A 16,110-nucleotide genomic window follows, 5' to 3' on the forward strand; every position below is an offset into this window, starting at 1 on the left:
AAAGAGACGCCGCCACCGGGGGCACGGGAGCCTCCGGCGCGGCGGGGGGCGGTGGCAGCCCCCGGCGCGCCGCTCTGTCCCCGGGACACCGCCCCGCCCCGCCCGCGGGCGCCGACGCCGAGCGGGGCGGGCTGCGAGGCGGGGCGGGGGCGCAGCCGGCGGGGCGGCCGCCCCGGGGGCAGGATGGTCGGGGAGCGCGGCCGGCGCGGCGGGCGCGATGGAGCCGCCTGAGGGCTGGGACCCGTACGGGCGGCCGGCCCGGCGGACGCAGTGGCTGGTGAGCGCCCTGGCCTACCACTACGGGCTGGACCGCGGCGTGGAGAACGAGATCGTCGTCCTGGCCACCGGCCTGGACCAGTACCTGCAGGAGATCTTCCACCACCTGGACTGCGCCGGGGCGGGCAGGATCCCCGGCGAGGACTTCCGGACGCTCTGCCAGGTGCTGGGGCTGGAGGAGGCGGCGGAGGCGGCGGCCGACCCCGAGGAGTGCGCGGGGCTGTGGGAGGGCCTCTCCGCCGAGCTCACCTTCCGCCAGTTCCACGCCCGCCTCTGCGGCTACTTCAGCACCAAGGCGGGCAGCGCCCCGCGCCGCGCCGTGCCGCGCCTGCCGCTGGGCCGGGAGAGCGAGCACATCGAGACCCAGATCCGCCTGCGCAGCCCCCGCCGCCGCCGCCGGCGGGACCCGGCCGGACCCGGCGCGGCGGGGCGGCCCGGCGGCGGGGGGGAGGCGGCGCGGCGGCGGCCGGCGGGGCCCTGCTCGCGGGAGTGCTACGAGGAGATCGTGGCGCTGGAGCAGGCCGAGGACCGCATCGCCAAGCTGGAGGAGGAGAACGGCAGCCTGCGGGAGCTGGTGGAGGACATGCGGGCCGCCCTGCAGAGCAGCGACGCCCGCTGCCTGGCCCTGCAGGTGGGTGCGCGGCCGGCGAGGGGCGGGCATCGCCCCGCGGCTGCGGTGCCGGTCGCCAAGGGCGCCCCGCGGCGTAAGTTACCCCCGGTTGAAGTGGAGTGTGGGGAGGATGCTGCTCTCCGACAATCCGCTGTTAATAACGGCGTTAAATAACGCTGTTAATTAACGCTGTTAATCTCCGGCCCCAGAGCGATTTATGAAAGGAGTATGGCATAGACCTAGGCTGCTCTTTCATCTTCGACATCAGCTTTTTAGCAAAGCTCGCTTACACGCGGTCTTTAAGGGGAAATGTCATATTTTCACCAGTGTGACATGATATAAACTTAAGGGATGCACTGAAAACCACCCCGCTAAAACTGTGGATGTCAGTTTAACAGACCTGAATGTATAAATGCTGCTTTTCCTATTGCGCATGCAGGCAGTTCTATGCCCGTTACACACAGTTGCAGGTTTTTTTTCCAAAGTAAGAAGGAACTTTTGGATTCTTACCTGCACAAGCACATGCAATTACTCAGTCATAAATGTAGAAACATTCCAACATCAGAAACTTTAGAAGTGTGTTTTCTTCAGGGGGTGGTCACGAGAGTTCAGAGTCGGAGCCAGTTCTGCAAACAGGCTGATAAATAGTCTCTGGCTCCTCTGCAGAGCCCCATTAATTCTGGGGCTGGTTTCTGTTTCTGCGGTATTGGCTCCAGTGGAAGACATACATACATCACAGCAGTTAAATTACTCTGGCATGAAATAGCATAGAACAGGCAAAGCACTGAGGGGCTGAGTTCCCCGATTGTTCGGGCAGGTCTGACCAGACTACTAACACAACGCTCACAGAACTGGCCTCCACGTGTGACACTTCCATTTGGCATTAGCTGGCTGTCCACCTTCACAAAATCCAGCATGGCAGGTGCAAGCCGCTTTTGCCGTTTTCATTGGAAAAGTGAAAGGAAGTCAGAAGCAAACACGAAGTCACCAGTCAAAGGCCCCAGAAAGAATGAGAAGAACAACAAAGATGAGAGGTCCAGAACACCACCAGCTGCTCTCTGTCCACTTCTACTGAACACGACTTAAAACACATAACTGGAAATATTTTTTTCAGAATACAACTTGTCTTTTGAGGACAGGCTAAAGTAATGACATTAAAGCTATACAGAAACTTGTGCAATAACCTAATTTTCCACTTTAATGAGTAGTTTTAAAATGAAATTTATAGCTACATATTTAAAAACTACTTTCCAGAGATTGTTTCCTTGTCTCTGTATTTCGCAAAGGTAAGTAGTTTACTAGCTGCTGATCAACTATGTGTCACAAAAAAAACCAACACAACAAAAAACAATCCAGCCATTTTCAGTTTTGATTAAAATGTCAGTTGCTTTAAAATGCATTAATTTCTCCCTGCTTTCTGCTCCTCTCCATTACAGGTAGGACTGCGGAAAAGCCACGCTAACCATAAGGAAGAGGGGACCTGTTTTATAGGGAGTAAGAGACAGTTAACGCAGAACCACTCCCAGACCAAGTGCCTTCAAAGTGTCCTGAAGGAAGTGGAACTCATCCGGAGCTCCAGGGATGGGCAAATTGAAGAAGCAATTAAGTTCAATCAAGAGTTGGAAAGAGAGCTGAAGAGCTCTCAGGAAGCTCTGGTCAGTCTGGAAGACTGCAACCGTAACTTGAAGAGGGAACAAGCAGAAATGAGGAAGAAGGTTGAAGAGGCGAGACATGCCGTCCTTAACAGTCTTGGCAAAGTGAAGGAGCTAGAAGTGAAAGCTAACGAAGTGCCACATCTGCAAACATACATTCAGCAGCTAGAATCGGAATTGCAGCACTACAGGTAAGTTTGAGTCCGTCAAAAAACACCCATAAAATCACAGTATTTATTGGTTGTAGCTTATTAAATGTCTCCAAATACATCTTCTAAAACGTAGCCAGAGGAAAATTAGAAGCTACTTACCAATTTTATTGGTAGGGATCCGTAACAGAACTGGGCCCGTTCAGTGGGAGGTAGGCCAAAATAAGGGTGCTTGATCTACAGAGAGCTGAAGTTATTCCTCAAACACACAGCAACAGGACACAACAAAGTAATGCTTCAAGAAAGCCTCAAAAGAAATTGCTGCCAGTCCTTCAGAAACCATTTCCAACACACTTATTTTTTCACCTTAACTAATGTCAATTCAGACATTTCCTGCTAGTTAAGTCACACATACAAAGCCAGCTGTAATCAGATGGCTGACACTCCATTTCTTATGAAAGCTGTTCAACTTGTCATATGCATTGGAGAAAAACACGTGAGGCCAACTTCTGGCCAGCAGTTTTAAACTCTACTGTGACTTTATCACTTCTTCACTGACAGAATATGTTATAACCCAGAAGAGAAAAGTTAAAATACTTTCCTAAAACCACACAATAATATAGTGGGAGTCTCAAACAAAAAATACATTAGCCAACTAAACGCCACTTTTGTAATAGCATAAATAAATATGTTTCCAAAACTTGAAAAGTTGGTCACAAATTTAATAGCTCACTGTATTTCTTGCTTTTTATCTCAGACAAAACTTGGACTCATTGATGGTTACTAAGTGCCAGGCAATTCTGCCCAAGTTTCAAACTGAACTATGGAATGAAATGTTGTGTTTATTTTTACTGACCCAAAATGAAGATAATATTTAATTTTTTTCCTAACTGTACTAAAACTAGTATTTTAATATATTGTCTACTTTGAACTCCTTGTCTCTTCCTAAACTTATACTTCCTCTGTTTGCTTATAAGAAGAATTCATAGGGAGTTATTTGTAGCATCATAGCTATTGTACTGTTTTATGAAGTAAGGAAATTCTAAAAATAATCATTTTATCCGGTGTCTTTCTGCAAGCGTTGTGTATGTTAATACCTGTGTGTTTGCCGAAGATAAAGGCATTTATTTAAACATCTATAGGATTTTAAAAACACTGTGAGGGCACATGGTCTCCAAGGTGATTGTCATTTACAGGGATATCTGGATGAATGATAGAACTCTTAGTGCTGAGATAGATCACACTGCTTGTCTAGACTATCAAGTTCTCCCTGGCATGAACACCAAGGACTTAAGATGAGTTCTTGTCCTGCAGAAAGTATGATGAAGCATGAGAAAAATCACCTTTAAGCAGGTAGAGATGAACTAGTTAAAGACAATAAGAAATGTCAACTAGGCCTTGCAGAGCAGGAATTTTTATGGGTTACATCAAAACAAATAGTGTGAGTTTAAAAATGTAAATTATATGCTCTTTGTAAAATAATCTTGATCTGTAATATTTATTTTAAAATTGCATGCTAATTTAAAGTGAGTCTAAATCTCAGGAATGGTGCTAGAGTGACCATTTGGAAACTACACCCCTTTTTTAGCCCCACAGCACATTTAGCACAGGACCAGGCCAGCTTCCAAGTGCAAGACCCTTTAATGGGTCTTGATTCTATGTTAGTCATAAAGCACTTCCATCTCCCTGTCCATGCGATATGGCTCTTGGCCTAAACAGTTTAACAGCAGAGCTGTTTAATGATGATTGTGACTTGCATGCCTGTGGTCATATTCCACAGTTCCAGAGTCTGTGGAATGCCATAATTCCACAGTGTGGCACAGAGATGCCCAAACTGGCAGAAAATAGGTCAAGTGAAGCGGTGCAGGGCTCTGTGTTACTGTGATGAAAGAGCTTAGCTCTAGCACAGCGATCTCTACCCTGTGCAGCCATTGGCACCGTAGCTTGTCCCGCTCACTTTGCTTGCTCACCCTTGTGCTACAGATGGCAGAAGCTCCTGCTGCTCATAAAGAATCACCTTCTCCTGTTGTGAAGTCCAAAACCCACAGGCGTAGTTTGGGTGAGGTGCTAGGAGTGCACATTGAGGGGAAGCTGACGAGTTGGCCAAAGCGTAGAGATGGAGGGACAGCCGCTATAGCCCACAGGTTTCTCAGTCAATTGGCAACTGTATTACTTGTAATGTTATTTAAGTCAGTATGTATTTAAGTTAGTACTCCAGTGAGCCGTTTTCTCCATTTCCAAGTACCACAAAAAGTTTGTAAGCATTTAAGCAGGATCTAGCTTTGGCAAGAATTAATGCTGCAAGGTAGCAGTGGAAAGAAACAGGAGAGGATTTGAGTATACTGGAGAAAGCATTTAAGGCTGCAGATTTGTCTCCTGAGAGTTCACCTTAACTGGCTTGGTATGGCCACTATTTTACTTCAGCCAAAGTCTAATTTCTTCCAGAGAGGATCATATTCAAGAATGAGACCGCTCTGCGAGTTTTTCATGCTGCTCCTATTTATACTTTTGCTTTTCTAAAGTAAAGAAGAAAGTGCTTTCTTCTTTTAGGTTCAGATTTTCAAAGCTCTTTAAGCATCTAAATCCCACTTCTAGACCTTCATCTTACACCAACTTGGTATCAGTTAGGTCTGGAATCACAACAATGACCTTAAATTATAATCCCTAACTCAGGAAATGACATAGTTTGCATCTATTCAGGAAAGCGTGTAAGTACCTGCAAGTGATTAAATGTTTTCCTGAATTGGGGTACCTAATTCTAACTGCCTTTTCTGCCCACAGATTCATATTCCTGCAAATTTAATTCAAAATGTTGCCATCATCATCTCTGGTAAATGTTTGCTAAGTTCGTATGACTTAAACATGAACTTTTTCTGAGTATGCAGGTTCCTGTATCAGGGTTTGCAATGTCCCTGTCATGTCATTAGGTTCTGAAGCCAACCTAGTTGACCAAATAGTTCACAGATACTTCTTGTCTCAAGGTGCGCATCCTATTCTTTCTGCACTGGATGTATGTGTCAGGTTTTGGTTCCCTATTTTCTCCGCCATTAGAAATTTGTACTATTATTTTTTAATCCCTGTCAATTTAATGAGTCAGCTCAGACATTTACTTTACATTTACAATTACATGAGTCAGCTCTTGACATTTACTTTAAAGGTAAATGTCAAGAAATTCTTCACTAGAAAGCATGAGTCAAATTCATTTCAGAGGAAAAAGACATGTCACAAGAAATTGTATGCTTTATCATTGCTGTTATATCAAAAATGTGTCATTCACAATGTCAGTATATGGAAGAGTTTAGGAAGTTATGCAAGCCCCATTTTTTATGCAGTGCTGCCCAGAGAGTTATTCTCATTTTGTACTGGTGCACTTGATTTCATTTTCCCAGGTATAGGACTTTTCATTTGTTATTACTGAAGCTCTGCTTTTTGATTTTTGGACTACTGTTCCAGTTTCTCAAGATGATATTGGGACTAACCTCCAAATTGCTGTCATTCCCTCCCAGCTTGGTGACAATTGCACATTTGTAATTTCTCTTTCAAAAGTTGGAAGCGTAAATGAACATACTGGCTAGGTCCCAGGACAGATTCTGGTGACCTCCACGTGATATACTCTATCCGAGAGCGTATCATTAACAGCTATTCCCTAAACTCATTTTTTTCAGTAAGTTTTGCTCCAGCCCAAGGTGACACCACCCATGTATTCTAATATAGTCCTATGATTTGTAAGTATTGTTTATAAGAATGCCACATATAAAAATGTCGCTACAATAAAAATGTCACTTCTACTGCTTCTCTCTATCCATTCAGCCATTTTCCCTGTCAGAGAAGGAAATTAGATTGGTTTGATGTGAATTGTTCTTGCCAAATATAAGTTGGTTCTGTTTTTTATACTACATTGTAGGTGGCTTAGAAATTGATTACTTAATAAAGTTTACAGATTTTTTTTCTCTTTAAAAGCATTGGGGGGAATAACAGAATTTAACAACCTTTTTTTGATCCCACTGTAACAAATGAAAAGAAAGGTCATTTAGAATTGAAATAGACTTCATAATGGAGATGTTCACAGAGGTTTTATGTTGCTGTGTTAGCCAGCAGCACAGTAATTACATAGGTCAGTGGAAGGGGTCATAAAATACCAAAAATGCTTCCCATATGCATGGTCTGTCTCCCAAATTACTTAATTATCCATCAGCATTTATATGTGTTAATGAGTAGGAATCTTTTTTACATGGAATGCAGAGAGGCTTGTTTCATCTCCTCATATTCTCTTTAAACATGAAGGCAGAAGCCTCTAGCATATTTTCCCCCATTTATTTCTTTCCTAAAGTCACCAGTGTTAATTTTGCTAAAAAGTTATGCTTTAAGTTATCCTATATCAGAAGTAGTTTGATTTTTCTTTTCTTTTAGGAGGCAGTGTCCTGATCTTTTCAATAATTTCTCAGGTTATCATTTACTGTGTAAAATGTAACAAGATGGACCAAACAGATCCAAATCAATAATCCAAGAACAGGAGAGGAATATGGAAAAATTCCTAACTGATACAGAGTCAGCTCTGTTAGGTGAAGAAACAAAAGCTGTAGGAAGGAAACACTAATCCACAAAAGAGGGTGTCTATAATAGGTTATTTCCAATCTGAATGATAATGCATGTTGTATATTTAGGCATTCTAGAACTGTTTAAAAAATTAGACACTAAATAAAGAAAATCTGGACAACTTTCTGCTTGTCTAGTGTCATCAATATCAACTACTTGCTGGTTGTAAGGTGAAGTGCACCTCGGCAATTTATTTCAAATAACACAAAAATTGAATGGAGACTGTGGGTGTGTATGTGCTGAACTACACAAAAGACTGGATAGAACTGCAGATAAGTACGATAAGAGCAACAACAGGCAGGGAGCAGTGACCGATGGCAGCCAGTAAGAACAATGGCAGTCAGGGAACTGAACTCACGGAGGGTAAAATAAAATGTTACTTTACAGAGCCTCATCTGCAAGAGCACTCAAGTAGATTATTCTGGATGAACTGATGTCATCTCATTTTATTTTCTAATAAAATCTGCTTGTACCTGGTATTTTCTTCTACTTAAGACTGTAAGAAGTTATATATTACATAGAAGTCTGCCAAAAACCACAGAACTTTTTGAAGAAGTTAACAGTAACAGGTGAATACGTTCCCATCATATAAAACTTAGACTACTTGCGTGTCTCTAGTCACAGAAGAATCTGAGCTAAGCAAGCAAATCCGATTACTACTCATTTGAAACACTTTAAAGGAATGTTTTGATTTCACAAAAAGGGATAATGGAAGGTATTGGTCTATATGGTAGGGAGACCTGTACAGGGCAATTTAAATACATTAGCGTGACATTGAAGAAAACGTATAGCATCTCTTTCTATGGAAGGGCTAGTTTTATTTCAAATGCAAGAAGATTCTTTCAGTTCTTTTTAACATTAATAATACTTTCGTGCCATAATAATAGCAAAACCTTTATTTCCAATCCATTCAAATTAATGCAAGTGCATTTATCCACAAGGAAGCTTGTACTTCGGTGCCAATTCTGACGTTGGAAATGTAGCCAGTTCTCTGGCCTTTTTCAGTGCTGGGCTCTTAGTTACACAGTTTTTATTCTTGGGAGACTTTCCCTGGTTTCTCACTAAATCCTCCTTTTCATCTGGCTTGCCTTATTTGCTGTGTTGGGAGTAAATCACTGTGAGCACAATAGCAATGCCTCACGTACAGACACTGCCCATTCACTGGGGTGGATGTGCTTTCACCGTGTCCCAGGCTTCCTCCCGCAGCTCTGTGGAGGCACCATTTGTTGAACCCACTGTAGCTGTCACTTAGAGACCCCATCGCACATACCTTCTTGGGGACAGAGAGGTTAAAGCCTACTACAAGCGCTGCTGTAGTATTCAGTAACAAAAAGATAGTTCAAGCCAAAGGAGTTAGTTTTGTCATCTCATACACAGTATCTGACACATGCAGCTGCCTTCTAAAGCTGTCTCCTGCCCTTCTGTGCATAATTTGAATCATGCTAACCCCTCCTATACCAGAGAGATTGTTTTTTCCCCAGAAGGTGTGCAGTCAGTCTTTCTGCAGCTACTCTCCCTTGAGTTAGTGCCTGGAAATTCAGCCAGCAGCTTGGTGGACCCCCACAGCGACAGCCGTGCACCTCCCTCCCTCCCTTACCTGGCTGCCCTGCCAAGCTGCATCACACCTCTCTGGCTTTATAGTCTTTCCCCAAGAAAGCGGACTCTTGTTTACTGCCCAAACTTTCAAGGTGATGCAACATATTATCTATTTTGTTTTATGCCAGCAAAAATCAAAGACTAGTTTCATACATAACTTTAAATTAAAGAAATAACCTACTCCCCCCACCCCTTTCAAATAATTTCGTAAGACTGAATTCGCTGTCAGAGGCTATGCCACTTTGAAAGCACACCTCCCGGAACAAAGTCACTTTCTCACTGTCATTGCAAGAACCAAAATCAAACAGAAATGGTCCTAGCTCATAAATAGCCCTCACTTGCAACCCTCTGGATTGCTTGGGTGAGCTCCTGTACTGCACCTTTCTATAACAAACAGTAGTATCACTTTCTACCATAAAGGCTTCCTAGGTACCTTCTGCCTGGTGAGCCTATCTGGCCAGTGACAGGACATCACTGCCATGTACTGCTGTTGTGCTCCATTTATAGACCTTAGAATTGCATTAACCTTGATATCATCCATCTGACAGAACTGACACTTCAGATCCCACTGCATGCAGATACAAGCACAGATAAGCATTGGGGTTATTCTGGGAACGGAGTTATCAGCTTGACAAGACTGGGATCTATGCATCTCTCTTGACCTAAAAGCCAACTAACGTCAGTGTAGGAGAACTACGTAAAAAGAACAATTATTTATTACCAAGAAAAAAGCATCTGTAAACGAAGAGTTTGTAGCCTCCTGTCACAAAGTGTTACAGCTCATTACAGACCTCACCGGGGAGCCGGGAGGACCGTTACGTGTTGCCTACACAGTCACACGCTTGGCCTCTCATTTGTTCCTTAAGCAAACCTGACAAGTTTGTAGCCGCTTCTATGCAAAAGAGCAGCTGCAGGAAAGGATGCTTGCCGGAGCGCTCCAGTTTCTCCCCACCTCACTAAAAGGTCTCTGCATGACCAGGTCCCTCGTACACTCGTGTGATCAGACCTGTTGAATTCATTAGCAGCATTCCTTTTACTTACAGGAGTAACAAGAACATAACTGGGCCATAAATCTTTTACTGAATGGAAGTCTGCCAAACCTCCCTAATAGATGCTTTGAAGAGCCAGCAGCATTTTAAAAATTTACTTTTTCTTCAGGTTATTTTTGTAAGGCAAAGTAGTAATATATAACCTCAACATGTAACCTGTGGCTTAAACTTGGGGCTTCTACATTTGCCTCCCTGGATGTCAAAGATACTGACAAAAATCTAAGTAAAAACACCAGGGGCAAGATCCTGAGAGGACCAGAGCATTGACAAGCGCTTCTATCAGGCATGTAAATGCACATTTAGTATAAAGTACTCGACGACTCCAGAGATAAAATGAAAACTAATCAACCAACCGTATTCTCAAGTGGGTTTAGCGCATGTTGTTTTTGCTGTCAATTCACATAAGTTACTTTGAAAATCAAACACTACTGATCATTTATACTCAGGCACAAGCAGAGAATTCTGCATTCTTTTAAGCTTTTTACTCTGCTGGAGGAATAAAAAGGGAAGAAATTTTATGTTTTCTTCCTAAAACTTGAAAATTACTTCATGAAAATGAGGAGAGGAGGAGTTCTACTAAGGCAGTAAGAAGCAATTATTTACTCTCTGCTCCTTCAGGATACAAAACAGACAAGGTAGTTTGTAAGATAGATGCTGACAACCAAAGTTTTCAAACAGATTAAACTAATTTGTTCTGCTAAAATAGTCTGCTCTCAGAATATAGAAGGATTAACAATCTGCAGGGGAGGAGACCTTATCTCTTGAATACATCCCAAAACCGACAATGGTATGACAACATGAATGAAGTCACCCTAGGATAGTTCAAGGGAAATTTGTGTATATTATGCTTAAAAAACAAACCAAAACTCAACAAAAAGCCTTTTTAATTTATGCACCAGAAAAACCCATGAAATTATGGTATCTAGAAACACTAGGGGGACCAGCCCAGTCAAACCCGTCCTTTGATTTGCAAGAAATATGTTCTGTTTCAGCAGCTTTCTTCAACGAGTTGTCTGTTAGAATTAGCCATCCCGAGAAAGAAATTAATCTAACCTTTCAATAGATGCATAGGCAACCATTCTATTTCATCATTAACATAAATTCTCAAAAAGCTCCTCTATGCAATATAAATACTAAATTACCCAGAGACCTGCAGAAATAGCTAGAAAGTAAAGTTAATTGACTCCATGACTTCCCAGTGAAGTCGCCATAATGCAAACCCACAGCCACACTAAGTTCTTAAACCCCATCCTTGGGACAGCACAGGCAACGTCAAAACATTTTAAATACCATCACATTACTTGGGACACTACCAGGGATACTCGCATAGAGGTACTTAGTCAATCTGTATTTAAAACTGCCTAGACTCTAAGCAGGTTGGGGGATGAGCTAATAAATGTCACTGATGTTAGGAAATAGAATATAGGCAATTTCTGTATTTTCAATGACATGAGACAGTTTATTTAGCAGTACCTGCAAATATTTGCTGGAGTTTGTTCTGTTTACCCGTCTTCTCACCATAGTCAGAATTCCTGTTGAATCACTGGCCATGTTTACTGTACTGTTCTCTTCCCTTCATTCTCCAGTATATTTTTTCAACTTTATCAGCATCTTGGCTGCCTGCTTAGCAGAATGATTAAAATCCAGACTGATATTTGCCTTCCTAGTCCTTGGCTTACGGCATTCTCTTTGTGACGTTCAGCATATTTTCCTCTATTTGCCCGACTTGCCTGGCAATCTGAATCTCAGCTATTCAGAACTGTAGCCACTGAAACAACCTAAGAAAAACTGTAGTCACAACCTAAGAAAAATGCTGCCCTCAAACTAGAAAAAAAGCTAGAAAAGAATGTCCTGCACTGTAAGTAAAACTTTGATTAAATGGTCTCTGCATTTGATCTTAAAGCTGCATATTCTGAGATAATCCCAAACTGGAAACTCAAACACAGACTGAGATTTTTTTTTTTTTTTTTCGGGGGTGGGAGGGAAGAGAGGAAAAAGAAGGGCAGGAGGATCAGCTGGTAAAAGTATTTGCTTCAGTCCATTATAGAGAAGAGATATTTCCACAATTCCAGATGCGGAACCTATCTGTGTGCTCAAGTCAAGCAACCTGAAAGTTGTAAAACATATCAAGAGGCTGGCTTTAGTTGTTATTTACAGGGATAATTCTTTATCTATGAAAAAAAGGAATTTTTATACATTTTTATAGCTTTTCATAATGCCCATCTGAAAATCTGACAAATTCTGATAAAAATGAAGATATATGTGTCCTTAAAGGATCACAAAGTTGCAGCTCAACTTCAAAGACTGAAAATGTAAAGCATGGAATGAAGCTTGATCATTACTGCAGATATCTATATCACAGGATGCTGGCTGTATTCTGTTCACCAATGCCCTTTCACATAGGAACGTACTTTATGAAAAAAAAATGGTTGGAAAAGAAATGTCAGATGAAAGCTTTGAGCATGACACATCTTTAGAAATTTACTTCTGTATAAGAAGTAACTTCAGCCTTCACAGCATTGTTCTTAAAACCACTTGAAAAATAAGGTGTAGAGGCTGTAATTGACTGTGTGTTGCAGTCCCTCCTTGTTTGTGGAAAAAAAATGTTCTCTGAAGGGTGTCTGAGCTTCAAGTGCTAATTGCCATCACATCACACATCATCTATTTCAAGAAAAGAGGTGCCAAGTGTTAGGAATCAGATTACAGTGGAGAGACCCCAAACCTTTCCATAAATCTACAGAATAACATCAGGCCCCGTGCTTTGTTTTGTGAAGCGTCTCTTTTCACAGCAGAATGTTTCAGGGAAGGTTCATGATGTCACATTAATCATAACACTGAAAAATCTGGTATTCACAGCACATCTGCTCTGCTTTTATTCTCTGTACTTGACCCCATCACATGTCCTTGGCATTAGTTCACATAACATAAAAGTATCTGGAACTGCATACGGTGAGGTCAGCCAAGTTTAAAGCAGAACAATCTCAGATTGAAGCTGAGCTTCAAGTACAGTATTTTCACACTCCTGGAACTGGTAGGTCTAAGTAGCACTCTGATTAGCAAAAAAATTACACAAGACAAATATGAGCAATCAAAGCAAAGCCAATGCTCATGAAAATTGTAGAAAAAGTAGGTTATGCTACCCATTTCTGCCTCAGCATCTATCCAAAGGTGGGATTTCCAACAGTATATATGCAACCTGGGGTACACCTGTATTTTGTTGTGCATCAATGTGTTGACTCCCAGTGAGCCCGCTCTGGAGCTGTGGGCAGCATCACTGCATTAGATCTGAGCACCCCACATCTGAGTTCCACAGAGCTGCACAGCACAAACACCAGCTCTTTGAAATTAAACTGATTTTACACTGCACAACACAGGCATACCCTTAAAAGCACAGGTCTCAAATATTCTCTACTGCAGAACAAAGAGACATCAAGGGGGCTGTTTATAGTGGTTTAATTTGGTGACCTGACAGAATGAGGTAAACAGATGGACCACTCTCACCTACGGAACGGATTTAATTTAGACCCAAGCAAAGTACTCAGGCTGAACAGTTCATCCTCCAGAAATATAGTTTGGAAACAGTTTAAACTAGTTGCACATTTAGGTTATATCAGGCAAGATTTCACATACACAAAAATAAAAGGAAAAGCAGAAAAGCTGTCATCATTTATTTGGATGTTTTCTTGCTGTAGTGTTTTGATGTTTTCCTCTCTGAATGACATTAAATCAGTGTAGCTAAATCGAATTTCAAAATACCATTTTAAGACATAAAAAAGAAATTAAACCAAAATGAAGTATTTCATTTCGTGTTGAAGAGGCAGTTTCCTTAGATGCAAAACATTTTTGACCCAGCTTTCTAATTCAACCAACAAAAAAATTTGAACAGCTATAAGCAAAAGTTAGGAGAGAAGCTGGTCCTTATTCTGAAAGATCTGTGTCTCCATTAATGAATGTATTTAGCCCTGCTTAATTTCCAATACTATCCACAGTACCCATGGACGATTCCTTGAGCATAGGAAAAAGAATAAGCAAACCAAAAGGAAGAATGCTCTTAGCTTATATTGTCAGAAAGACTGTGTATCTCCATGCTGCCGGAGCCCTGGCTGTAACATGACTGGTTGGTTGTACAGAAGTAGTCTTCCGGCTGTGAAATACGAACACCACTGGCAGGATATTCCTGGGTGAATGCACTGACTTTGAATGAAAGACCTTTCAGTGGAGCCAGGGGTTGCTATCTTTCAGAAAAGTTATGATTAATCTCTGTACAGCAGAATTATATACTGGGTCTATTTTTGTACTGTCAATCTCACACTTGCTACTTTTCTCCCTCTCTTGTTGTTACCTACCTGCTTTGCTCTCTTTGGTTTGGGGTTTTTTGTTCAGCATGATTTACAGCTTCCACATGATGCTTCAAATGCATTTAAAAATAGGAAACTTTAAGAAGTAAATAAATTGAAACCTTTTTACGTAAATACTATGCAGTATATGAACTATCTAAGCTCTGAATTCACAACAAATAATCATGATTAAAGATATAAAATCCTGAGAGTTTTGAGGTGTTCAGACCTGTACGTTATATAAAATCAGAGAAACGGTCAATCCCTAAGGCTTGGCACTTGTGAAGTACTACAAGTCATTTACACTTAAATTGCAGTTCCCCAACGTTATCAGTTAAGGCTCTGCTTCTGCAAACAGCACTGTCTTGCATCAAACAAGTTTTTCTTCTAGTTAAGATACAGGTTATTTATAATCTAAATTACCTTTTTATTAAATTATGTGCTTTTTAGAACAGAAGATTATTAATGCCAGAAAGGTAACAATTATTTCTTCCTCTTCCAAGCAAAGTGAGCTTTTCTGTGGCAGGCTTCCATGGACTAACTAAATTAATGGAGCTCTGTTTCATGAACAAGTATGACGCATGATACATAAGTCACCAGGAAGTAATTGCCTCTTATACTAAAGTAGAAACTTTAATTGTATTAATCTGCATTTACCTGTCATTATATACAGGAAACAAACAGAAAGTAACCCCTAAACAAAGCAATGACTCCTTGGGCAGAGCCCACAAAAGACACCCAGAACCCTCGGGTTTATCTAGTCAGTCCCTGGAAGGCAGAGCCGAAACGGCAATTTCTTCCCTTCACGGGGCTCTATAAAGAAAGAAAAGGCCATGGTGAACAGGAGCGGGGAAAGAAAGAGCAGTTCTGCTCATTACCGTGAAAAAGGAGCTGTCAAAGCATCACCTTCTTTCATCCTTCCTCCTTTGCCAGCCTTTTTTTGACCCAGGGAATGGAAGCTTAAATCAAACAGTCAGAATGAATGATGAAACCACATAGTTGGTACAAAACAAAACAACAGGCTGTTGAGAGCGGTAAAAAGGGGGCCCATCCAAAGGCAGCAGACAACACTCAGCTGTTGGTTTCCGTGATTTCATTACAACAGAGGCTGGTGCTTGAAAAGGCATGTTGGGAAGACAGATCCCCTTCCTTTTACATCTAATAAACACAGCCTTTAAGGTTCCTCAGTGCATAAAATGAACTGTAATGCGTGGATATTTATCTTTGGTGGAAGGGAACAGGATTAGTAGGACGACAGTGTAACGAAGATCTGAACTATCATCAGTCAGGCTTCAGAAAGGGTCAGAGTACTGGTTCAAAATAAAGTTTTAATACTGGCAACAGGAATGGCTAAATGTAATTAAGTTCTGTGTTGGAGGGAGAATGGTATAACAGCTCACAATAGGCAAGATGAATGTCAACTGGGAGAACTGCTGAAATACGGGAAGAAAACCATGTACTGTCCTGTTTTTAAAAGCAAGCTTATGAATTATCCATCAATTCAACACGCAGAGGCCCGAGTTCACTTTCGGGTGTTTATTATTTTTGGTGAAGCTAAAGCAAACCAATGCTTTTGAATGTTTGTTTTGTGTTTTAACCAAGCTTAAAATAAAGCAACTTTTCAAAGACAAAAATCCTCCCAGGACCCTGGGAACATATGCTTCTTTGCCATGCTTACAAAAACGATAGATTTTCTCCATCACTTTATAAGTGGAACTGTAAAACCATGATCTGGCCCAGAATATAATATACAAAGTGCCAGGTCAGAGGTGAGTGCTATAAAACAGGTGTAAAAAAGTCTGTGGCTTATTATGGTGTATCCTTAAGCTTAAAGGGCTTTTTTTC

General features: G+C 41.7%; 1 protein-coding gene across 1 annotated transcript in view; it reads left to right on the forward strand.

Moving 5' to 3' along the window:
- The first annotated feature begins 217 nt into the window (after positions 1 to 217).
- EFCC1 (EF-hand and coiled-coil domain containing 1) overlaps positions 218 to 16,110 on the forward strand; it is a 53,101-nt gene continuing 37,208 nt past the window's right edge. Inside the window, exons 1-2 of the mRNA XM_059823194.1 lie at positions 218 to 907; positions 2,323 to 2,729. Of these exons, the coding sequence (XP_059679177.1) occupies positions 218 to 907; positions 2,323 to 2,729 (1,097 nt within the window). The remainder of the gene's footprint in view (positions 908 to 2,322; positions 2,730 to 16,110) is intronic.

The sequence above is a fragment of the Gavia stellata genome, chromosome 12 (genome assembly GCF_030936135.1).
Source record: "Gavia stellata isolate bGavSte3 chromosome 12, bGavSte3.hap2, whole genome shotgun sequence".
Classification (NCBI taxonomy): domain Eukaryota; kingdom Metazoa; phylum Chordata; class Aves; order Gaviiformes; family Gaviidae; genus Gavia; species Gavia stellata.